The following is a 25,185-nucleotide window of genomic DNA, read 5'->3' as shown; positions in this document are numbered from 1 at the left end:
AGCCACCTGGGAAGCCCTCAGATATTTTTCATAATCATCAACGTAAACCAAATTTTAATGATGAGAGAGTCTTACTAGCTTTACATTAATGTGTTACAACTAGAAGGGTAGACACAGCCTGAGTGACTGCCTGAGTGAGAAAACAAGTCCTTGATATTTGACAAAGTGCTGAGAAAGGAAAGACATACATGTATTTTAAAAATTCCAACCTTTAAAAGTAGCCTAGTAAATTTTTTTAAAAAACAGGAACATATTTTAAATTTTATTAAAAATTAAAAGGGTATACTTTTTTTTTTAAAAATCACCTATTTCCCTCATTTTTCATGGTTAAAAACCTTGTAACAGTTTTTTTAAAAAACAGGAACATATTTTATAATTTTATTAAAAATTAAAAGGGTATTTTTTTTTTAAAAATCACCTATTTCCCTCATTTTTCATGGTTAAAAACCTTGTAACAGTTTTTTGCATATGTCATAAATTATCTACCTAATTTCAAGGGCCCAGCTTTTTAATAGTAGGATTGTAGACATATGACAGTCTGCTAGAAATGTTTTGGATTGGGGGAAAAAACGAAAAATCAAAGCTGCTCAGATTTTACACAAATGTGGGTTCTTTCACATAAAGGCTCTGTCCCTGGATTCTTGTGGACTTCCTTGGAAAAGTCCTTGATGCCATCAGTTACTAAACCTACTTTATTGGAATTACCCCGAGGTCAGCTTGGCATTTGTTCTGCTTAAATTGAGACTGTTTTGTGGAACAACAAGGTCAATGTAAAGACAGATCAGGTACTGCAGTTTTAAGTGTCCAGACCAGAAGGCGTTGGGAGGATTTCTTGGGTTCACTCTATTCTGAGGATCCTTGGATGGCTAAACCTAGCCTAGAGTCACCAGTGAAGTCAGGCTTCAGTTTAGGCAACTATAGAGGCTTCTGCAGTTATTTCTTAGATGGTTTTTTTAGAGTGGAATTGATTGCATCTGAAGAACTGAGAGTTACTCATTCATCCATTTACTGAACATCTACCCTAGTTAGTGAAATTGCAGGTACACAAGTTGTAGAGTCACTGCTCCTAAGGAGGCCGGAGGAAGACATGCTGCTGCAATGCGGAAAGGAGTGTGTCGTTTATGATTGAGATACACCAGGGATATTATGGCAGGGCCGAGGAAAAATGATTTGAACGAATAGTTTCCTGGGCCTTCTCATAATCCAGACCGGTCTATCCTGCTGGAGGATTATCCTAGGTGCTTTGGGGACAGTTGAGACATTGTCTTTGGGGAGCTACCTGGAATGATCTGTCCATAAAGTCGTGAGGCCTTTCCACTTTTTGGGAAGATGTCAGGCCTTCACTGCACCCCAGTGGCTCCATGTAACAATATTGCCACCCACTGGTGATAAGAGTCTCTCTGGGCCTTGACCTGGGCTCTGAGCCAGGATGGTGCCAGTTTTGCTGGATAGAATTAAAAGCCAGCTGGGAATACTCTGGCCATGCAGGAACAAGTTTAAAGTCACTGAGACAGTTGCTGGCATTGAACTCAAATGAGTTTCATGTGACTTATCTTATACATCATGTGATACACAGCATACAGATATGGAAGTGATATAGAAAAATAGTAAGAAATCAGCCTCCAGATTTTGAATCCTAGCACTGCCATTTCCTGCTAGCTGTATGATCTTGAGTGAGTTACTTAACTTCTTTATTCCCACTCTTCACTTGTCAAAGGGGTAAGAGTGGTATTTACTTCACAGGGTTGTTTTTGGGAGCTAAATGGGTTCATCCACATAAAGAACAATGCCTGGCACAAAGTATTCAAATTATGACAATAGTCATATGCTATCACTATTACTACTTTAAAAAGAATGGATTTACTCATTCGACTGTGGTGGGTCTTTGTTGCTGTGCAGGTTTTCCCTGGCTGCGGGGAGCAGGGGCTTTCTCTAGCTGTGGTGCGCGTGTTTCCCATTGCCGTGGCTTCTCTTGCTGCAGAGCACAGGCTCTCGGGTGTGTGGGCTCAGTAGTTGCGGCGCATAGGCTTAGTTGCCCTACAGCACGTGGGATCTTCCCAGACCAGGGATCGAACTCATGTCTCCTGCATTAGCAGGCGAATTCTTAATCACTGAGCCACCAAGGAAGCCCTCGCTATTGCCACTTTGATAGGGATAGGAACCTCTGTCTTCTTTCCCCATAATGAGTCTTGCTCAGCAGACTGTAGAGATTTTGTCAGCTGAAACATTTTGCTATTTTGCCTGTTTTCTTCTTTAGTCCCTCAGGATGTATTGGCTGAGGTTTTAAGAGTGTTTTATAAAGTGCCAGTCATATGGAAGTACAAAAAAAGAGTTTCTTTCTAACATTTTAAAGAGAAAAATAGCTCCAAGCTTTCTGCATGTACCAGCTGAGAAAAGATATTCAAAGCAACCTTCTTGCCGTGGGAGTGGAAAAGAAGGGATTTCATTCTGTGGGAAGGAAGTCTTGCAACACTATTATCTCAAGGGTAAATATCTGGCCACAATCAGACCTTTCTTCATAACCAAACTTGTGATGCAACACATGTTGTGAATCTCAAAATCACTGTGTTTTTCTGGGTGATTCCTCTGACCTGTGAATTCCATTCCACAGTTAGCATCTCTACTGGACATGGGGTGGGGGGTAGTGCTGGGAAATGGAATTTTCTGTTCTAAGAAGCATGTCTGTGTTGAACTTCAGTAATGATGAATATCTAGAAAGCATTTTCATAAAGGGAACTTTCATTTTAATAATGTGCTCAATTGCTCCAATCGTGTCCAACTCTTTGCAACCTCATGGAGCCTACCAAGCCGCTCTGCCCATGGGGTTCTCCAGGCAAAAATATGGAGTGGGTTGCCATTTCCTTCTCCAGGGGAGTCTTCCCAACCCAACGATTGAACCTGGGTCTCTTACGTCTCTTGCACTGGCAGGCGAGATCTTTACCACTAGCACCGCTTGGGAAGACCCCATTTTAATAATACTAGTTCTTAATAAGATCTCAATTTTTAATACATAGGATGCTTAGTATATGTACAATGAATGAATTGATTGATTGGTATAGTTTTCATGTCCAGTGGGCTTTCTCACCCATTAGAGCCTTGTGTAAATCTCACTGATATCAGCAATGTTGTGTCAAGAAGTTCTTTGTAAGTAGGCAAGTATAAATCTTAAATGACTTTTATGAAGGATTGTGTTAGCCTGGCTGGTTTTTGGAAACTGAGAAGTAATCCACATGTTACTTTGACCACTGTTCCTTCGGTCTTCCTCACTTTCATCTGGATCAAACCTATGACACCACTCACCTCTCTTACTTTCAAGAAATGGGAGATGTTCATGCCAGGAATTTGCCATTTTAACCTGGGACTTTGAAAGGTGAGGAATAGGTGAAGAAGCAGAGTTTGTTCAGTTTGGGGAAGAGAAGACTCCATTGGACAAGATAGCTGTTTTCAAACATCGGAAAAGCTAGAGGAGAGTTTAGATTTGTTTTCTGCAGATCCAGCGAAAGTTGACCCAGTCACTGAGTTGTGTCTGACTCTTTGTGACCCCATGGACTGTAGCCTGCCAGGTTCCTCTGTCCATGAACTTCTCCAGGCAAGAATACTGGTGGATCATCATTCCCTTCACCAAGGGATCTTCTTGACCCAGGGATTGAACCTGGGTCTCTGGCATTGCAGGCGGGTTCTTTAACAACTGAGCCACCACAGAAGCCCAGAGGGCAGAGCTAGTTATGGTGGATAGAAACTGGCAAAGTCAAGACTTTAATGACTAGAGCTGTTCATCATTGGAAAGGATTATCTTGTGCTCTGTGCATTCCTTCTCACTACCCATGTCTAAGGAGGTTCTTATCAAGCATATTTTGGGATGCTCTTGAGGAGATGTCTGTATTGACTATAAGGTTGACCTCTAAGTTCCCCTCTGTGATTGAGATTCTATGTGTCTTTCTCACACCTGTGTAGAGCCAAATAATGAATCACTTACTCTTGGTGGCAATGACAATTGGGCTGAAAAGGATTTGGAGAAGTGGGTCTTCCTTGGGTCTTTAAAAGGCATCCTCCTAGTGGCCCTCCACTGTGGTCACTTGTAAAGCTGCCCCAAGAGCCTTGATAGCCTGAAAATATTTTAAGAAAACAAATGCAGTTTGGGTGGTTGGTCCAAGTGTTAGAGAGTGAATCAATCTCTCTCTCTGCAGTCCCGGAGATTCCGTGGCTCCTGAAGCCCCTTCTGTCGTCTGGCCTTCTGTGGCTGTCTTCATTGTCTGGACTCTGCTTTCTCCCTCTTCACAATAATCTCATGGATTCCTTAATGTGGTTGAAATGGAATCAGGAACCACTCACTATATTGGGCTTGTCGCCTTATAAAAGGCACTGAATAAAACCCAAACTGGTGAATAATCACCCTTCGTGTGACCTCACTAGAATATTGTCAGTATGACTTTCTTCTTATTGCAGAAAAAAATATCTTGAATGTTAGATAGTAGAAGTAGATAGAGAGTGGTGGATACATTGAGTCTGTGTTTGTGGCTTAGTCACTCAGTTGTGCCTGATGCTTTGCGACTCCATGAACTCTAACCTGCCAGGCTCCTCTGTCCATGGAATTCTCCAGGCAAGAATACTGGAGTGGGTTGCCATGCCCTTCTCCAATATTGTATATATTGATAAATTGATTTAATTAGCATATTCTTTTCCAATTGACAAATTGAAGAGAAGTAGATATAGGAAATGAAGTCTCATCGTTTCCAATCCTTGGAAATAGAATTAGGAAAAGAAGGAGTCTTCTGCTCCTTTAAACAATTGTATAAAGCACATCACTAACATTTCAGGTAGAGCTGAAGTAAATACGTAGCTTTCTTCAGCTCTCATATATTATGGGTATATGGTTACCTAAGGCTGATTCAAACTGTATCATCTAGCTGTGAGTATGTAACATTGTGAAGTCTAAAAAAAGTGACAACACAGCAAAGGAAACCATAAACAAAACAAAAACACCACCTATGGAAAGGGAGAAAATATTTGCAAATGGTGAAACTGGCAAGGGTTTAATTTCCAAAATATACAAACAGTTCACACAACTCAACAGCAACCAAACAAACAATCAAAAAGGGACCAGATTAAGAGTAACATTAGAAGGATGTAATGACTGGCTTGTCAGGTCCCATATCAGACTGGAGGCAGGCCTAACAGCTGAAGAAGGGTTGATAACTTTTTAAGCTGCTGTATGGTGGCTTGTGTGTATTTCTGGGGAATGGTTAATATAATCTCTATTGATCTGAGGATATAGAGATATATTAAGATTGAAACACCCAGTGACTAATAGTCCTTAGCATAATGCCAGAGTTACATTTTACAAAAAAAAAAGAGAGAGAGAGAGATCATGCTGATTTTTCATTTGATGTTTTCTCTTTTTTAAACATTTAATGTGTGCTCAGTTGCTTGCTCAGACGTGTCTGAGTGTTTGCAGCCCCATGGACTGTAGCCCACCAGACTTCTCTGCCCATTGGTATTTTCCAGGCAAGAATGCTGGAGTGGGGTGCCATTTCCCATTTTAGGGGATCGTCCTGACTTAGGGATTGAACCTGTGTCTCTTGTGTTAACTGTGTTGGCTGCCAGATATTTTTTCACCACTAGAGCTACCTAGGAAGCCCAAACATTTAATTATTGGATCATAAATATTTCCCCATGCCATAAGGTAAGATTTGAAAATGTTATCTGTAAAATGTGGCATAAAATTCCATTGATTGGACTTAACACTATTGATTTAATCATTCTGTTGATATTGAACATTTAAATTCTTTCACTTTTGGAGGGAATTATTAATTCTGTGGCTATTCCAAATAATACTATAACATTCTTGCACATATGTCTTTCTGTGAATCTTTGATTATTTGCTTTGGACACATTCCTAGCAGTGAACTTATGAAGCAATGAATTTTTGACTCTGTCAAATTGCCCTCCTGAAAGGTTGACCCAACTCACCCTCCCCAAGCAGGACCTGACAGCAAACATTTCACTTCATTCTTTTTTTACTATTTATTTTTTGAACTGCACCGGGTCTCCATTTCTGTATGTGTGCTTTATCTAGTTGTGGAGAATACGGGCTACTCTCTAGTTGCACTGTGTGGGCTCTTCATTTCTGTGGCTTCTCTCTTGCAGAGCACAGGCTCTAGGGCGTGGGCTTCAGTGGTTGCTGCAAGTGGGTTCAGTAGTTTCAGCACTCGAGCTTAGTGGCCCGGCAATATGTGGGATCTTCCTGGACCAGGGATTGAAACTGCGTCCTCTGCGTTGCAAGATTCTTAATCTCTGGACCACCAGGGAAGCCCTCGCCTCATTCTTAATGACACTGCATTACTGTTTTTTGGTTTTTTTTTTTTTCAATGCTGGTCTGAAAGAAGGAAATGAGTACATAATTCCCAAAGGTCATTTCTTTTATTGTTCCTGAGCAATAAGTGTTTCATATATTTATGGCCATTGAATGAATTACTCATAGGTGTCCTTTATATATTATTTCAAGGCATTTGTCTTTATCTGATTGATTTGAAAGAGCCCTGTTTTCAGTAAGGATATTAACTCTTCATCTGTTATCTAGGCTGCAGTTACTTTTCCTTGTTTGCTACTTAAGTCCTCAGTTTGTTTTGTTGGGTTTTGAAAAATACATTTTCAAAACCTATGGATATTGCATTGATGATTCATTGTTTTTATGATTAGAAAGGTCATAACCCACAGAACCTTATACTTAAGTGTTAACATTCAGTCGTGTCCAGCTCTTTGCGAATTTTCTAGGCCAGAATATTGGAGTAGGTAGCCTTTCCCTTCTCCAGGTGATCTCCCCAACCCAGGAATCAAGCCCAGGTATCCCACATTGCAGGCAGATTCTTTATCAGCTGAGCCACAAGGGAAGCCCCAGAAAACTGGAGGGGGTAACATATCCCTTCTCTAGCAGATCTTCCCGACCCAGGAATCAAACTGGGCTCTCCTGCATTGCAGGCAGATTCTATACCAACTGAGCTATCAGGGAAACCCTCTGTTAACAGTTAAGTATAATTCATATGAAACCTTTTTTTAAAACCTCAAGTGTTTTATTTTTTTTTTAAGTTTTAAAAAATTTATTTATTTTTACATATGGAACTTTTAAACTTTATTTTTAAGTGCCATAATTACCCTTTTTCCCCAATATCAGATAATTATCCTCTTCCTCACTTGTTTGTAAGGACAAACTTACATATAGTTAACACATAGTTGACACCTTGGAAGAGGCGCCTCCTACAGCCCACTCATTGGAACTGGAGCCTGGAACGCAGGAATCCAAGAACCATTTCTCTGCAGTGGTACACGCGTGAATGTGGAAAAGTAGCCAAAGTTCACCTCACTCCCATTCCATAGAGTCTTGTTGTCTGCCTATAGTCAAGGTTCTTAGCTTGTTTTGTGTTTCCTGTATGGTTTTGAGTCCTAGAATTTTTGCTGGCCTATTTGAAGAAATTAAACTCAGAACAATCCTAAAGTTAGCAAAAACATTGATACAATCACTTCCATGGCACAACAACGTCCCTCAGCAACTATGAAAGCATCCACTGTTATTTGCCTTTCCCCAAGGGGTCTCTGTCACTGTGTGAATAGCGATCATAATGATGGTCAATGATTATACCATGCTTATTATTACCAGGCACTGTGCTAAGCCTTTTGTAGAAATCGACTCATTCAATGCTTTGTGGCCCAGCTGCATGGGTCACCTGCAATGCGAGAGACCTGGGTTTGATCCCTGGGTTGGGAAGATCCCTGGAGAAGGGAAACGCTACCCACTCCAATATTCTGGCCTAGAGAATTCCATGGACTGTATAGTGCATGGGGTAGCAAAGAGTCAGACACAACTGAGAGATTTTCACTTTCACTTATGAGAATGATTCCCATTTTATGGATGAGGAAACTGAAGCACCAAGCAGAAAAGTAACTTCCCCAAATTCACACAGGTAGTAGTGAGCAGTGAAGCTCAGATAAGCCTGCAGGCTGTCAGGCCTTAGATTGGATCCTCTGACCAATGTGCACTATTGTCTGTCACTGCCTGTTGACTCAGGAGGCAAAGCCTTCATGTGTGTCAGTGAACTCATGATCTTTCCTGGTGCTGGACAATATTCCACGTGTCATTTTCTCTTACTCACGGCAGCCTATACCAAACTGTTCATAAGCTGTTCACAAGTTCACCAAACTGTTCACAAGCTCAGCAATCTCCTTGACAGGCATTATTGTGCTGGAGTTTATACTTATTTGTAGCAAAAAATAAAATCTACACATTAACTGAACATCTGTAACGCATCTACAAAGAGCTGCTTCTACACCCGAGAGAGAGAGAATTAACCTTAGTGATAATAGCATAAAGATTCTAAAATGAGGATTAGTGAATTCTTTTAAAACATTAAGATAAATGTCATATGACCAAGGAACAAATAACTCACACTGAAACTCAGAAAGAGAGTGAAATTTTTCTAATTTATTTTCTAAGGCTAGCATACACTGCTCAAGACACACGCATACAGGCACCTATGTGGACCCAGTTTGTAAATTCTGAATTCTAGGGTTTTAATTAAATTCTGTCAGATTAGATTCAGTTGGATGTTGAAAGAATAATGCACCATGACTGGACAGAGTTTATTCTAGAATATAGATGTTTTAGTTTTCCAGTGCCTATTAATAAGATATATCACATCAGTAGAACAAAGGGGAAATGTAGGATTACATGAATAAAGAATAGAAAGGCATTTAATAAAATTTGATATTTTCTTTAAAACTGCTTAACAACTAGGAATAAAAGATTTCATTCTCAATATGATTCACTACATCTATTTCTAACCAATTACAAACATCACACCTATAGTGAAACAATAGAGAAAGAAAGAAGACAAGCTTTATCTAATGCAGTAAGGTTGTTGTTTAGTTTCTCAGTTGTGTCTGATTCTTTTGTGACCCCATGAACAATAGGTTGCCAAGCTCTGTCCATGAGACTTCTCAGGCAAAAATATCGGAGTGGGTTGCTATTGCCTTCTCCAGGGATCAAACTCACATCTCCTGCATTGGCAGGTGGATTCTTTACCACTGAGCCTCCTGGAAAACTCAGTAATATATGAAACGAAAAGAAATGAGATGACAGTCATAAAGAAAGAACAAAATTCTCAGAATTTAATCAAAGCTAACTTTTAAAGATGACTCATGTGCTATGCACTGTCCTAACAGCTTCCTTTGAATTAAGTTATTATTTGTTTCAACAATTTTATGATGTAGGTAGTATCTTTACCCCTGTTAACAGATGAGGGAACTGAAGCAGAGAGAAATTTAATAATTCCCCAAAATCGTACCACTATTAAATGTCAGAGCAGGATCTGAAACAAGTCAATCTGGTTTCATCATGTTTAGAATTAATGTTAGCCAGATTTAAAAATAAATATGAAATTAAATAGTTCTTCTATATTAAATATGAGGAAACTGACTCCTTTCATTGAAAATAACTCATTAAAATGAAAAATATAAAATGCCCATTAATAAATATTCAGAATTTAAATAAGGAAAACTACAGAACTAAGGAAAGAGTTGGATTCATGAAGATACATGCTATGTTTCCAGACAGGTGATCTAAATAGCATAACCAATTTTAATTTTTACACAGATTCATTTTTAAGTTTAATGTCATTTCAATAAAAGTTCCAACAGTTCTTTGTGGGGGGCAGGTAGAGAAAAATGATGTTAACTTTCATTTGTGAAAACAAATGGATAACATTGTGTTTTTAAAAAGGAAAAAAACAATATACTTAAGTATTTGCTTACCTTACAGAATCTCTCTGTCAGGATGCATAAGAAACTGCATACAATGTTTTGTTTCCAGTAGGGCATCTGGATGGCTGGAGGGGTTAGTGTGAGGGGAGATTTTTCACTATATATTGTTTTATACCTTGAAATTATGTGAATGTATTATTATACCAAAAGAAGAAACAAACAAAAAGAGGAACCACCTCCACCAAATTGTAAAAAACCAACAAAAATTTTTGAAAAAAAGTATTGGGGGAGGATTCCTCTATCAAATAATAAAATGTTATGAAACTGTAATAGTTTAAAAAGTAGGATTATGCTTTAAGACTAGATCAGTCCCTAGAACAACATAGAAAGTCTAGAAACCTGCCTGTCACCAGCATGGAAAGTAGAGGCTCACACATAGACTGGCTTGTAAGCAATGGAATGAGTTATGTCTAAAAGGCAAGTCTTAGATAGAGAAGATAGAATCCCAGAAAAAGAGGGAAGGGAAAGTAGAAGTACTCCAAGACCTGTGAGCTTTCCTGGTGAATTATTTTCCTTCTGATATGGTTTTCCTGCTAGGCAAATTCTGCCTTTTCCAATTTCCAAGTAAAAAGGGGTGCTATCAAAAATAGACTCTTAGACCAATGGAATAGAATAGAAAGCCCAGAAATAAACCCATACACTTTCAGTCAGTTAATCCATGACAAAGGAGGAAAAAATATACATTGGAGCAAAAACAGTCTTTTCAATAAGTGGTGCTGGGAAAACTGGTCAGATATATGTAACATAGTGTAATTGGAACTTTCTCTAACACCATATACAAAAAATAAAGAAACAAACAAAAAAACCCTCAAAGTGAATTAAAGATCTGAATGTAAGACCGGATACTATAAAATTTCTAGCAGAAAATATAGGTAGAACACTCTGCATAAATCGCAGCAATAATTTTTTGGGTCTGTCTCCTAAAATAAAGGAAATAAGAGCAAAAATTAAACAAATGGCACCTAATTAAACTTAAAAGCTTTTGCACAGCAAAGGAAACCATCAACAATGTGAAGACAACCTACTTAATGGGAGAAAATATTTGAAAATGACATGACTGATGAGGGATTTGTATCCAACATATATAAACATATACAACAGTTCATACAATTCAACGTTAAAAAAAAAAAACTGGTTAAAAAATGGGCTGAAGAACTGAATAGATATTTTTCCAAAGAAGAAATGCAGATGGCCAACAAGTACATGAAAAGATGCATGAAGGTACATCAAGGTTTCTATAATTCTGGGCCAGGATTAAAGGAAGTCTGCCATGCCAGGATGGTTTTTCAGAGCCACTTTGGCCTGTATTGGCCCATCTCTGGTCCTCACCATCATCTCACTTTGTTTCTTCAACCAATGTTGCCAGAGCCACTTCAGTTAGTATTAATGCATTCTCTTATCCTAAATATGAATGTAGGGCCTGATTACCAACATGCTATTGGAATTAGGAACATAGTCATTGCACAATAAGCAGATAAGAAGAAGGAATGATAATAAAGAAGACAATCACCATCTCTCCAGTCCAAAAGGAGTAAGAGAAACTATGTTCCAGGAGTCTCAGGATGCAATGAAAAACAAAAGGAAGGCCAACTAAGAGGAACCAAAATGTGTGCATCTTCAAGCAGTGACAACAACAGGAGCAGCAGTGTTAATTTCCCAGATGGAATAATTGGTCCAGTAAGCAGCTTAAACCAGATCATTGCTGAGCCCAGCATGAGTGCCCCTCAGTCCTTATATGAGATGTATGCACTATGCCAAGATCATTACTCCCACATCAACCAGATGTTAAGGGAGGCACACTTCAACAGCCTGTGAGGACAATCTCCAACATGATGAACTAGGAGCTACTTATTCCAGCCTAAAATTTGTTTATAAAAGCAATTGCACACATACACACACAAAAGAAAAGATATTCAGTATCATTAATCATCAGAGAAATCCAAACTAGAACCACAATGTGGTATCACTTCACACCCATCACAATGGCCATCATCAAAAAGCACACAAGTAACAGATGTTGTCAAGGATGTAGAGAAAAGGGAACCCTCCTACACTGTTGGTGGGAATGTAAATTGGTGCAGCCACTGTGGAAAACAATATGGAAGTTTCTCAAAAAACTAAAAACAGAGCCATATGATCCAGGAATCCCACTCCTGAGTTTATATGCAAATATAACAAAAACACTAATTCAAAAAGACACATGTACTGAAATAGTCATAGCAGCATTATTTACAATTTCGAAGACCTGAAAGCAACCTAAGTGTCCATCAACAAATGAATGGATAAAGAGATGTGGTGTATATATTCAATGGAATACTACTCAGCCACAAGAAGGAATGAAATTTTGCCATTTGTAGCAACATGGATGTACCTGGAGGGCATTAGGCTAAATGAAATAAGTCAGACAGAGAAAGACAAATAAGTGCATGATATCATTTATATGTGGGATCTAAAAGACACAACAAACTAGTGAATATAATGAAAAAGAAGCAGACTCATAGATACAGAGAGCAAACTAGTGGTTACCAGTGTGAGGGAGGACAGAAAGGGGAGTCAGAGGTACAAGCTATTATATATATGATGGGCTCAAGGATGTATTATACAACATGGGGAATATTGCCAATATTTCGTAATAATTGTGTGTTAGTTGCTCAGTCACGTCCAACTCTTCGTGACTCCATGAACTGTAGCCCATCAGCCTCCTCTGTTCATGGAATTTTCCAGGCAAGAATATTGGAACAGGTAGCCATTCCCTTCTCCAGCAGATCTTCTCGACTCAGGGTTTGAACACAGGTCTCCTGCATTGCAGGCAGATTCTTTACTGTCTGAGCCACCATGGAAATTAACTTTTAAAATTGTATAAAAATAAAAAAAAAATAATGTTTAAAAAGGAGTACTATGCTATGAATTCATTATAGAGGGGAAGATAACTTGACCAATGGATGGTCTCTTGACCAGGGAAGACCAGTTGTCCATGTGACCTTAGGGAAATCATTTGTAAGAATCACTGCTGCTGCTAAGTCACTTCAGTCGTGTCCAACTCTGTGCGACCCCACAGAGGGCAGCCCACCAGGCTCCTCCATCCCTGGGATTCTCCACTAGCACTTGCTAAATGATTACTCTGGACCAGGCATGGTTCCAAGTGCTTGGTATGTACTATGCCATTAAATCTTTATAACCACGCTCTGAAGATTGTTATAACCATCTTTATAACAACCCTATAACCACTTCTAGCAGTTGCTGAGTGATTACTATGGGCCAGCAGTGGTTGCAGGAGCATTGCATGCACTCATTAATCCAGTCTCTATAAACAGTCCTTTGCGGTAGCACTATCTTAATCTACAAGTAGGAAAGTGAGGTTTAGAGATGTTAAGCCACTAGGTCATGCAATAAGCAGCAGCAGCAGCCGTGCCCATTACCAATTTACAGAAAAATAGAATTTGGGTAATAAAGTCCAACTGTTTTTATTTTTCCTTTGTGCTTAGTCTGTTTTCACTTGACCACAGTGGGCCTTGCACAGAGGCCTCATACTGGTACTTGGCACTTCAGACCAGAGTTCCTCTTCCCGCCCCTGAGGACAACAGCTCAATTTAAGATGACAGCAGTGGGTCCTGGGCGGAGACACTGCTCCCGGCACTGTGATCTGCAGCCTGAGCCATGGAGCTGTCTGGCTCCCCTGTGAGAGCTCCGCCCGCTCCCCGCTGCTCAGATCCCTGTAAAGCAGCCCTGCCTCTGGCCTGTGGGGAGAACATGTCCTCCAGAGCGGGGGTCCCCAGCCTCTGGAATCGAATGCCTGATGATCCGAGGTGGAGCTGATTAATGATGAAGTACACAATAAATGTAAGGCACTTGGATCATCCCCAAACTGTCCCCTGTCTCCTGTGGGTGGAAAAACTGTCTTCTGCGACATTGGTCCCTGGTGCCAAAAATGTTGGGACTGTTGCTCTAGAGCCTGAGCTTGCACCTCTCCATTCTTTGATCAAAGAATAAAATTCTTTACTTCTGCACTAAAGTTAGTCTCATTCTGTTGGCTCCAATGGCATTAGTCAGAAGGACCCTTGCTGGAGCCTGACAGGAAAGGGTCGGTAACAAGAGCGGCAGCGCTGGGATTTGAACTGTTTGCTTTGACCCATTACAGTTCACTATACTGCACCATTACAGTGGCCGTTTCAGTTCACTATACTGCACCATAGCGAACCCTTCTGTTTCTTTTTTCACATAGAATTATACATTCCTTGAGTTTCTTTCAGTCCTACCAGTGACTACTATTCTAAGACAAAGCACTTCCAGGGTCCATTCTTCAACTGAAAGTAGACACCTCTAAGCCCACCTCTAGGCCTCTTGATAGTGGTCATGCTGAGTCAGCCGACTTGCTGCCAAAACTCTAGGACATCATTTTTGAATAGCACTAAGTAAGAAGGAAAAAAATATCAATTCAGATGAATTTCAGATATACATCTCATGGTTCTTAAAAAATAAGGCTCTTTGTTCCCCAACGTTGTCTGGAGAGTTGTTTTTTAAAAACAAACACCAGATTATGTTCTGATTTGCTGTTGTGAATTAGAGAACAGAGAAATGATCTCAGGGTCACCCAAGATCAAAGCTTAAGATGTCAAGGTTAAAATAATTATTTTTCCTCTTTATCAACTGTTGTCTGTGACCTTGATTATAGAATCAGGGTTTACTGAACTATGTCTTGGAGAAATGTTAACCTGTTTTTGCACAGAACAAACATGTTGAGTAGGAAAATGATAACGAACCAGATTTCAAAGTTTCTGTGGTGCAAGCCAAGCCCTGACCTTGCAAATTCCCAATTCTTATCACATCAGTTCCACAGCTCATATTCCAGGATAATCCTCCCCATTTAGCCTCCTCCTCCTCCTAGGAGGCTGGTGTCTTTCTTTGTTCTAAGGGCAGATTGCCATGGATCCATTCTTATAATGGAGGAGGTCAACCTGTCACTAAGCTGAACCCACTGTGCAGAGCTCATTTCAAATGAAAGCCCAGCCCTGGGGAAACTTGAGCAGATTTAGCCACCATCACCTTTATTTTCCTTTGTACTAAGAGTCACAAAGGGGTTGATGGGGTGTGTTATAAGAATGCAGAGAGTATAACTTCATGGCGAATAAGAGTGTGAAGAGGGCTTGAGGGTCAGAAACTAAAGTTAAAATTGCAGCTTTGTTTTTGTTGTATGTGGCCTTGGATAAGTCATGTAACCTTAGGTGGACTAGAAATTGAATCTCTCTCAAGGGCTGTGTTGAGGATCAAGTAAGATGATAGGCATAAAAGTTTCACACGGTGTCTGGATGAATAAATGGGAGCTGCTTAATAAGCCAGAGTTATTCTTCTTCTTCTAATTATTGCTACTGGTTAATATTCTTGTCCTGATCTCTGTTTCCCTATAGAAGCTATTCTCCATACCTGCATGGAAGATGAATTGCTAGGGTCCATACTGGCAGCTGAGAAGCTGGGAACAGGCTGGGGCCAAGAGAGCCTCTGAAGAACAGAGCCCTGTGCTAGTTAAGAGAATACAGCACTTTGTATACTGAATTCTTTTCTGTATTGCTGGAATATTTTGAAGAAGGTGACACTAGTTTTACATATAGAAAGAAACCTGAGTATTTAAAGAACTCCATAAGAATCAGTTGATATCTAATAGTGCAATACCGGTAACCTCAAATTACCTTCTAAAAGAATTTAAATAATATTGTGATAACTTGAGATGACTACATCACCCATGTGGTGTTCTGTCTGCAAATGCATAATCTAATCTAGTTGTGAGGAAGTGTTGACAAACCCACAAGAAGAAACTTGGTATTAAAAAAGAGGGAGAGACTGTAAGTCAAAAATGTCAGTGTCATAAAAGACAAAGTCTATAGCAGTATTCTAGACTGGATCTGGCACTGGGTTGGGGCTCGGAGGGGGGCATGCTGTAAAAGACATTATTGGATCAATAGACAAAATTGGAATGCAGGCAGATGAGACAAAAGAGCATATACTCAGGTATACACACAAATTCTCGTATACATACATACAGAGAAAGAGGCAGAGAGAGAGAGTCAGAAACAGAGAGAGAAACACACAAAGACTGAGAGATGCAGAGACAGAGAAAGCGCTAACAATAAAGTAAATGGGATAAAATGTTAATATTAGGTGAATCTGGTTAAAAGATATACAGTTTTATTTATACCATTCTTACAATGTTTAAGTTTAAAATTGTTTTCAAACAAGAGGTTAGAAAAGCATCAGAATGTTATTAAATATTACATGTGTATATTTTTAGATCCCAAGGCTACTTTTAGAAATGGAAGTATTTCCCATGTAGACTGGAACATTGTCTCTTCATTTCCTCCCCCCAACGAACCCAATAAAATAAGAGCAGCCTCATCAAGAAGCAACTGATATTTAAAGTTTTTACATAGAGAAAACAAACTTGAGGGCCCTTACTAAGCACACGAACCTATGCATTAGGCTTGTGTGTGCTTAGTTGTTCAGTCATGTCTGACTCTCTGCGACCCCAAGGACTGTAGCCCGCCAGGCTCCTCTGTCCATGGAGATTCTCCAGACAAGAACACTGGAGTAGGTTGCCATGCCCTCTTTCAGGGATATAGTAGGCTGATGAGTATGGTTGGATGTGGTCTTTGTGCAAGACAGTATCGAGCCCGCACCCTTTTTTACACCAATCTTGGGTCTCAGTGTATCTAGACCCTTACCTTCTCACCTTATCCCATATTTGGGGATGAGTGAAATGTTCATTATTCTACTAGTTTTGTAATAAAACTAGTTACAACTTTGCTGGTTTTTCCTTCAATCTCCTTGCATCCAAATGGTTATCTGAACAGGAAAATTCACAGATATCAGTTGCTCAGCACAGCTGTAACTAATGAAATGTGAAGTTAATGACCAGAGATGATGAAGATTATAAATAATATAATGAATGTTAATGAACAGTAGGAAAAGCTCAGTGTGGTGACCCAGCTGACTTCCAGACAAGGGGCTTAAGTTGAGGGTTTGCCTTCTGAAGCTGATCTAGCCAAGCTGTGGGACACAGTATCAGGGCTGATTCAGGAGACCTGGCTCACCAGGTGGGCCTTCATTCCCTCTGCATACCAGTCCCAGATTCTCCTTCTTGTGATGCATACTCAGGCCAGAGGCCCTATTCTGGAGGACATTGCGGCTGTCCTGTGCTAGAGAATGCTGACAATGACACCACTCCCCTCACCCACGGAATCACTTTTGGTGTCCTGGCTCTCTAAGGCTGTGAATAGTAATTGTTTGGATAAGATCAGTCAGGGGCTTCCCTCCAGCTGGGATTCCTTGGTGGCTCAGCTGGTAAAGAATCTGCCTGCAGTGTGGGAGACCTGGGTTTTATCCCTGGGTTGGGAAGATCCTCTGAAGAAGGGCATTGGAATGGCTACCCAGTCCAGTATTCTGGCCTGGAGAATTCCATGGACTCTATAGTCCATGGGGTCGCAAAGAGTTGGACACAGCTGAGCCACTTTCACTTTCCCTCTAGCTAGGTCCAGCAGAGGAGCCAGGAGTGGAATGATGCGTCACATCATTTCCCAGGAGTTGGCGGGTGGGAAAGAGGTTCCTGTGTACTGCAGAGAGACTGCACAAAGGAGGCAGAGGACGGAGGGGGCAGGCCTCCTGTTAATATGTTTGCCTGGGTTAGGTCTTGAATGGGCAAGAAGATTGGAAAAAGGATTCTTCTTCCATCTCTTCTTCCCTAGGCTCCTCTTTCTTGACCAAGAGAGGGAGAAGGTTGAGTATTTTCCCAAAGATGACAGATAATCTCCTTTTAAAACTGGAATGGTCATTTGCCATCAAATCTTCCTTTGTCTGGACCATCAGTCTGAAAATCTATCACAAAATTCAGCTCAGTGTTCCCAGTTGCATCTTGTTCAAGATGTGTGCTGAGCTCAAACTGTCCCCGCTCTCTCCAGTCTCCTCTGACTGCCTTTTCTCTACTCCCTCCCCAAGTCCCTGGGAAAATTTGCCTATTCTTCCTTTGGAGGCATCTGATTGTCAGAGCAGAATTTTAACTTTTGCTTTTCCAGCAAAGCGCATTATCTAGGCACTCTAAGTTCATTTTGTTTAGAGTTCCCATTTTGGATGAAAAGTTGGAAATTAAAACCAGACATCTGTAAGTGGGAGCATTAAATTCCACAATACAATGGGATAATAGCTTGATTGTAAAAACATAGGCTTCATTAATTTTAATTTTTGTTAATATCTTACTTCTTCATTAAAATATATGGTTGATCAAGGAAGAATACTGCAGTAGAAAGCAGATGGGTTTTGAAGTCATGCAGGTTTAGGTTTGGATCTCAATTTTGCCATTTTATCTCATATTTCTTTCCACCCCATCTCTCAAATGCCAAACTTCCTTCTAGCTTAAATAGGAATGGATTTTACCAAAACCCCACTGAGGAGGTTGCATACATCTGAGAAGGAACTTGAAATCTAACCTCTTTTCATGCCATAAAGTAGGCTGATCGGTGGTCCTAAAGGTATCTCCATGTCTCAGTCCCTGGGACCTGTGACTATTACCTTAGAAGGCAAAAGAGGGGATATGACCTCATATGTTGAAAGCCTGAGTTCAGGATCTTGAGAGTAGATATTTATCCTGGCATATCTGGGTGGGCCCTAATGCCATCACATGTGTTGTTATAAGAGCCAGGCAGAGAGAGCTCTGAGACGCACACACAGAGGAAAAGGCCACGTGAAGACCAAAGGCAGACTGCAGTGATGAAGCCACAAAAGGTTAGAAGCTGGAAGGGGGAGGAAAGGATTCTTTCCTAGAGCCTCCAGAAGGAGTACACTGCCTGCTGACATCTTGATTTCATACTTCTGGCCTCCAGGACTGGGAGAGATTACATGTCAGTTGTTGGGAGCCTCCCAGTTTGTGGTAATTTGTTGCAGCAGCCCTAGAACATGGACGTTCTGCACTAATCTGGGCTGGAGTGCTGAGCTCCTCCTCACATTCTCTCAGCAACCCTACCAGAGAGAAACCTGATAGAGGGTGGGCCACTGCCCCGACAGGCCCCTGTGAACACCGCGCTCAGACATTTCTCATAGAGCCAGGAAGGGCTGGGCTGGGCTGGGCAAGGCCCTTGGGAGCACCTTTCTCAGTATGATTTTCTCTCGGAGCCCTCATGCAAATGTCTTCAGTTACGTAACTGAAATCTCAGCTTCAGTAGGAGTCTCTGTGTTCTGTAGTAAGTGATTTTACTACAGGTCCTTCCCTGCGTGTGGGCTCTGAGAGGGAAGACAGCCGGGAGCACGTGGGCCCAGAGAGATGTTGCCATGGTGAGAGGAAGAAGCACAAAGCCAGAGTGGAGAGCTGTGAAGACCCAGGCTTCCTCCTCACAGAGAAAGCCAGAGATGTGGCCTGAACCTCCTTGGTCAGACAGATACCACAATCTTTGAGCCTCCCAGTCACCTTGTGAATGTAGAACACTACCCACATTTTACAGACCAGAAGATCACCAGTGTGTCCAAGTTCACGCAACTGGGATGAGGACTGAGACTGGCCTAGAGCAAATGTCCATCTGTTCCCAAGACCCTGGCATAGGGTTGTCTTATGAGAAAAATACCGATACCTCTACCAATGAGAAAAATAGAAAAATGCAGTTGGAAGGACTCCAGATCTACCTGATTTTAATCTGTGCTCTGAAGGTCATTGTGCATGTGTGCGTGCTAAGTCGCTCCAATCATGTCCAACTCTTTGTGACCCTATGGACTGTAACCTGCCCAGCTCCTTTGTCCATGGGATCCTCCAGGCAGGAATACTGAAGAAGGTTGCCATTTCCTTCTCCAGGGGATCTTCCCCAGTTAGGGATCAAACCCAGGTCTCTTACCTTTCTTGCACTGGAGGTTGAGTTCTTTACCATGAGAGCCAACTGGAAAACCCAAAGGCCATTATGCATTAGTATTTTCCAAGTGCTCATTGCTGACCATTCTCTGGGCAACCATAGGCCAAAGCTACCTGAGCCCAACCCCCACCTCAAAGTAGCTATTAAGACCAGAGATTGCCCAGGAAAAAAAACCTCGTAGTCTGTTGTCTGGATAGTGGACACCTGGGTCTCAGTCCCCTTTGTTACTTATAGTTCAGGTGCTCAGTCGTGTCCTGGAGAAGCAAATGGAAACCCACTCCAGTATTCTTGCCTGGAGAATTCCATGGACAAAGGAGCCTGGTGAGTGACAGTCAGTCATGTCCAACTCTTTGCAACTCTATAGACTGTCACCTGCCAGACTCCTCTGTCCGTGGGACTCTCCAGGCAAGAATACTGGAGTGGGTTGCCATTTTCTCCTCTGGGGATCTTCCTGACCCAGGGATTGAACTCATGTCTCCTGCGTCTCCAATACTACAGGCGGAATCTTTACCACTGAGCCACCGGGGAAGCCCCCTATTGCTACTTAGCTGTGAGCCATTCTCATAAGCGGGCCCACATTTTAACCTCTCTGTGCTTCACTTTTCCCATCCGGGAAGTTAGGAGGATAGATGGAATGAGTGCTTCTCCATATTTGTTGTACATTAGAACTTCCTGGGGGCTTTGTCAGGCCATGTCCCTCACCAGTTAAACTAGAATACCCAGTGATGGGATCCGGGCATAAACATTTTCAGAAACTGGATAGGTGATTTTTATATGTGACCAAGTTTGTTTTTTTTTTTTTTTCAATGTTACATTTCATCTAGATAGATCTGTAATCTCATAGTGATGAGAAAAGAAAGTTAAGTCTTTAATAATCATAATAAAAATAATAAAAAAAGCTTACAAACAGTAATGCAATATTTCCTCCCCAGCTCCTTGACCCGTTAATGGTTAACAGCTGAAAGATGCAATGACTCAAAATCAAAAATAAAAACAAAATAAAAAAGCAAGCCAACCCCAGGAACAATCCACACTGTCAATGAGTTTCCATATGTAATTCAAACAAGCAGTCAAACGTCAACCACCTGTGGAGAATACCATGGATTTCCTTGGTTTTTGATATGTTTTTCTTTTGAAGGTAAAATAAAACAGGACACAAAGTTATACATAAATGCCAGTTCCATAAAGGCACTGTCGTTGAAGCAGTCTTACATGACTTCTAAGATCTTTCCAGATGTAATGTCTTTTGTCCACATCTGCATGTAAAGCCAGTGGCCACTGGGGTTTTGATTCCCCAGATATCAGGAATTCCAGGAAAATCCTCTACTAAAGCACCAACCACACTCAACTTTTCAAGAGAAAGTCATTTCACCATGGTTTTACCCAACAATATAATATTTAGAATCTGTGCAATTGTCTAAATCTGTCATGACCTTTCATGTTTTTAACATGATAACAGAATTATATGATAACAGGATATATATTTTTATAACAGGATATATATTTTTAACATGATAACAGGATTAACATGATAACAGAACTACTCAGCTATCATTCAGTTAACTGTAATTCTGTGGGCTCCTCTAAATGGTACCCTGGAGTTCAAAAAAAAAAAAAAATTAATGTAATCTAGTCAACTGGTCTTAACTAAATCCTCATTTGTCCTGAAGACTGCTAAATTTGAGCCAGAGATAGAGAGGTGAGTTCAGGGTTTAATAATTATAAATATTAATTATAATATTAATAAAAATAATAACAAAACAACCACAGTTTGAAAGTACTTCATGCATATCACCTGGAGAAGGAAATGGCAACCCACTCCAGTACTCTTGCCTGGAAAATCCCATGGACAGAGGAACCTGGTGGGCTACAGTTCATGGGGTTACAAAGAGTCAGACATGAATGAGCAACTTCAATTTTTTCCTAATGTACATCAGGCAAAGTGATGGATGCTTTCTATACATTATTTTAGATTCTCACAACAACCTTGCTAGGTAAGCATCATTTCTTCTAAGTTACTGCTGAGGCAATTAAGGCCCAGAGAGGTCAGGTAACTTGCTAAGGTCACACAGTAAGATGCAGTTGTTCTACAGTTCCAAGCTATTCTGCCCGTGCTATTTCCACCATACCACAACACCTCTGGAGAGAAACGATTGAGAAATAAAGATGGAAGTCGCAGGGAAAGAGTTCGCTTACAAGGGGGAGAATCCGGCCTACAGAGAAATAGTCGTGAGTTGCTCACATGAAAGGTGCTACAAGAAAATAAATATTATACATTAACATTTTAACTGTGTTCTGGCCTCAGTCTTGTTAGGAACCACAATACTGGAATAGATGAATTCATTATGAAGGATTAGTTCTTCATATTCAGTTCTAGCTCCCTCAAATTAGTCTTAATAAATAAACCTATTGTGTTCCTGTTTGGATTACGTAATTCAATAATGTCATTTTTTAGCTAGTTTGAGGTCTTTGGATTTCAGCATATTTTCACTCTTGCTGATTGCCATCAGTAGTACAAACAAAGGGAAAGGCTGCAGTGGGCACAGCTGTAACAATCACTCTGTCTACAGTTTTCATATCCAAATACTGTGTGAATCGGCACATTCTGAAGAGACACACAAACATATGCATAAGGCAATTACTCAGAAATCTAAATGTAAATCTGTAACTTGACAAAGCCCTGAACTAAAATAATTCACCCATGAAACCAGATGTAGCTTGAAGAATAGGTAGTAAACACACTATGGCCTAAAGCAGGAAAAGGGGGGAAAAAGGAATTTTCTTAATGAGTCTTTCATGGACCACCATTTTCATGGTATAGCCAAAACAATTAAATAATCAAAGGATCTTAGTATTCTGAGGAATACTCAGATGTTATTGAAAGTGGTTTAGGTATCAGATATTTTTTAAAAATCTTCTAAAAATATTTATTACACTTAGAGAATGGAAATTTCCTGTACTTACAAAGAGAAGGTGCATGATTACACATAGGTATACATATATATATATATATATACACACACACACGCACAAACTTCATATGCAGAATGTACATGCATAAACTGTATGGCTGAATACATGTTTTTTAATAAGAATAGGTGAATTTCACAGTAATCTTTTTCATGTGGAAAATTACCTCCACATTGGAAATTGGGAATCAGAAAGATATATCCTTTCACTGCAAATAATAACATAGTGATAAGTCATTACACAACCTCAGAGGAGATAATGCATCAGCAGCAAGATAAATCTGGGCAACATCTATTCCTGGAGGGAATCAAAAGATATTTACAAAACTATAGCAATGCAATATTGGATTAGTAGACTGAAATATATATATGATTTTTTCTTTTTGTTACTTATTATAATATATGTATTTTTAAAGATCTGAACAAAAAGCTAATGAGAATAAAGACTGGTATGCTTGAAACCCAATTTTAAAAATTTGTAGGTAGGAGCACTTTAACAAGACTAACAGACTATAAGCTTGTTTTTCCCTTGCAAATGCTAATCAAATGAGAAGTGAACATTTAGAACAGGTTTGTTTCCTATGTGAAATCCTCTTTCCACATCACACACACACACACACACACACACACACACACTCTCTCTCTCTCTCTCTCTCTCTCCCTGTAAACTGCAAATCCCTATGTTGAACTAAAGATGCAAAGAACCAAAGGATAAGTTAAAGCAGCATTTTTACCTTTTTGTTGATCAAACACAGATGGAGTACTGAAATCCATGGTTGCCTGTCTCATCATCTACCATCAGAATGAATCCAGGTCTCTAGAGAGGAGAAAACACCGTCTCACACGTTACAGTCAACACAGCAGTCAGATACAGCAGCCCCTGCCAAGCCCTCTGTTTGAGAATTCAGTGTGCATTAGAGCTGCAGGTCGTTGTCAAGGCAAATAATGAAAATAGGTAAATGTTATTCCTCTAATACCCGACAGGAAAAAGACTTACTTCTTGTGGTCTCACTCATCAGCTTTCCCCGTGTGTAAGTTATTATACACCCTCTAGCCCCCAACAAAGAGAGAGAGAAAAAAAGCTCAAACCCTGAAAATGGTGTTCATGGAGGGCCACCTGCCTTGGATCTGGGCCAGGAAAATACTGGAGGTCACGGAGATTCAGCAGCTGGTGTGTTGCTTTAAACCAAAAGAAATCTCAATGGGTGAGTGAGGATTCACAGGGCCAAACAGAGCATGTGCAGAGCTGCCAATGCAGTCTGGATTCAGCTGTATTCTTGGGGGAGTGAGAACTGCATTTGGGTCATGTGAGCAGCGTGCCATCTCAATGGAATAGCACGTAAATATTGTAGCAGGAGGCTGCTGCCCATGTGCTGTTTGGAGTCGTTACAGGTTTTCCCCACTCATCTCTAGTCTCCCTTCAACTCTGTTCTCCAAATGACAGGGAGGATGGGGGAAGGAAGTGGCATTTGAAAGGTTGCATTTCAGGGCTCAGATATCCATAACGATAAAATTAAAACAGTGTGCAATCGCAAGGGGGTTTAGAGCAGTATTATACGTGGTGGGGAAAAAAGCCTCAAAATCACCTGAATGTGTATCAGTTGAGGAGCAGCTTGAATAAATGGTAGCAAATTCATACTCTAGATTTAAAACTCTGAAGTAAATCTATATGAATTTATTTGGTAGGATGATTCTATTAACAAATGGAAAAAGTTATATGCTTCATTTGTTTACATTTTTATTAAACCAGCAACCACCTACTGTATATATAAACATGTTTATGTATGTTCATAGGAACAGAGGAAGGTATATGAAGATATACCATTAATATTGGTTCCCTCAGGGGCTTCCCTGGTAGCTCAGCTGGTAAAGAATCCACCTGCAATGTAGGACACCCTGGTTCAATTCCTGGGTTAGGAAGATCCCCTGGAGAAGGGATAGGCTACCCACTGCAGTATTCTTGGGCTTCCCTGGTGGCTCAGATGGTAAAGAATCTGCCTGCAATGTGGGAGACCTGGGTTCGATCCCTGGGTTGGGAAGATCTCCTGGTGAAGGCAATGGCTATTCACTCCAGTATTCTGGCCTGGAGAATTCCATGGACTATATGCCTATGTAATCAAGTTAAGGAGCTCAAGGTGAACTCATCTTAGATTATCTGTGTGTGCTAAGTCACTTCAGTTGTGTCCAACTCTTTGTGACCCTGTGGATTGTAGCCTGCCAGGCTCCTCTGTCCATGAGATTCTTCAGGCAAGAATACTGGAGTGGGTTGCCGAGCCTTCCTCCAGGGAATCTTCCCAACCCTGGGATTGAACCCTTGTCTCTTACATCTCCTGCATTGGCAGGTGGGTTCTTTACCAATAGCACCACCTGGGAACTCCTAGATTATCTGAGTGGGCCCTAAATCCAACAACAGTTGTCCCTAGAAGAGACAAACATAGTGAAGTCATGTGACCAGCGATTGCAATGAGGCAGCCACAGGCCAAGAAGGTACTGCTGAAGCCACTAGAAGCTGAAAGAGGCAGGAA

General features: G+C 40.6%; 1 protein-coding gene across 1 annotated transcript in view; it reads right to left on the bottom strand.

Annotated features, from left to right (window-relative positions):
* The window catches only part of ANKRD55 (ankyrin repeat domain 55), a 110,168-nt gene extending 86,716 nt beyond the window's left edge, over positions 1-23,452 (bottom strand). Inside the window, exon 1 of the mRNA XM_052659276.1 lies at positions 23,395-23,452. Within this exon, the coding sequence (XP_052515236.1) occupies positions 23,395-23,452 (58 nt within the window). The remainder of the gene's footprint in view (positions 1-23,394) is intronic.
* Positions 23,453-25,185: the final 1,733 nt, after the last annotated feature.

The sequence above is a fragment of the Budorcas taxicolor genome, chromosome 20 (genome assembly GCF_023091745.1).
Source record: "Budorcas taxicolor isolate Tak-1 chromosome 20, Takin1.1, whole genome shotgun sequence".
Classification (NCBI taxonomy): Eukaryota; Metazoa; Chordata; class Mammalia; order Artiodactyla; family Bovidae; genus Budorcas; species Budorcas taxicolor.
The sequence above is the reverse complement of the archived record's forward strand: the minus strand, read 5'-3'. Positions and strand labels throughout refer to the sequence as shown.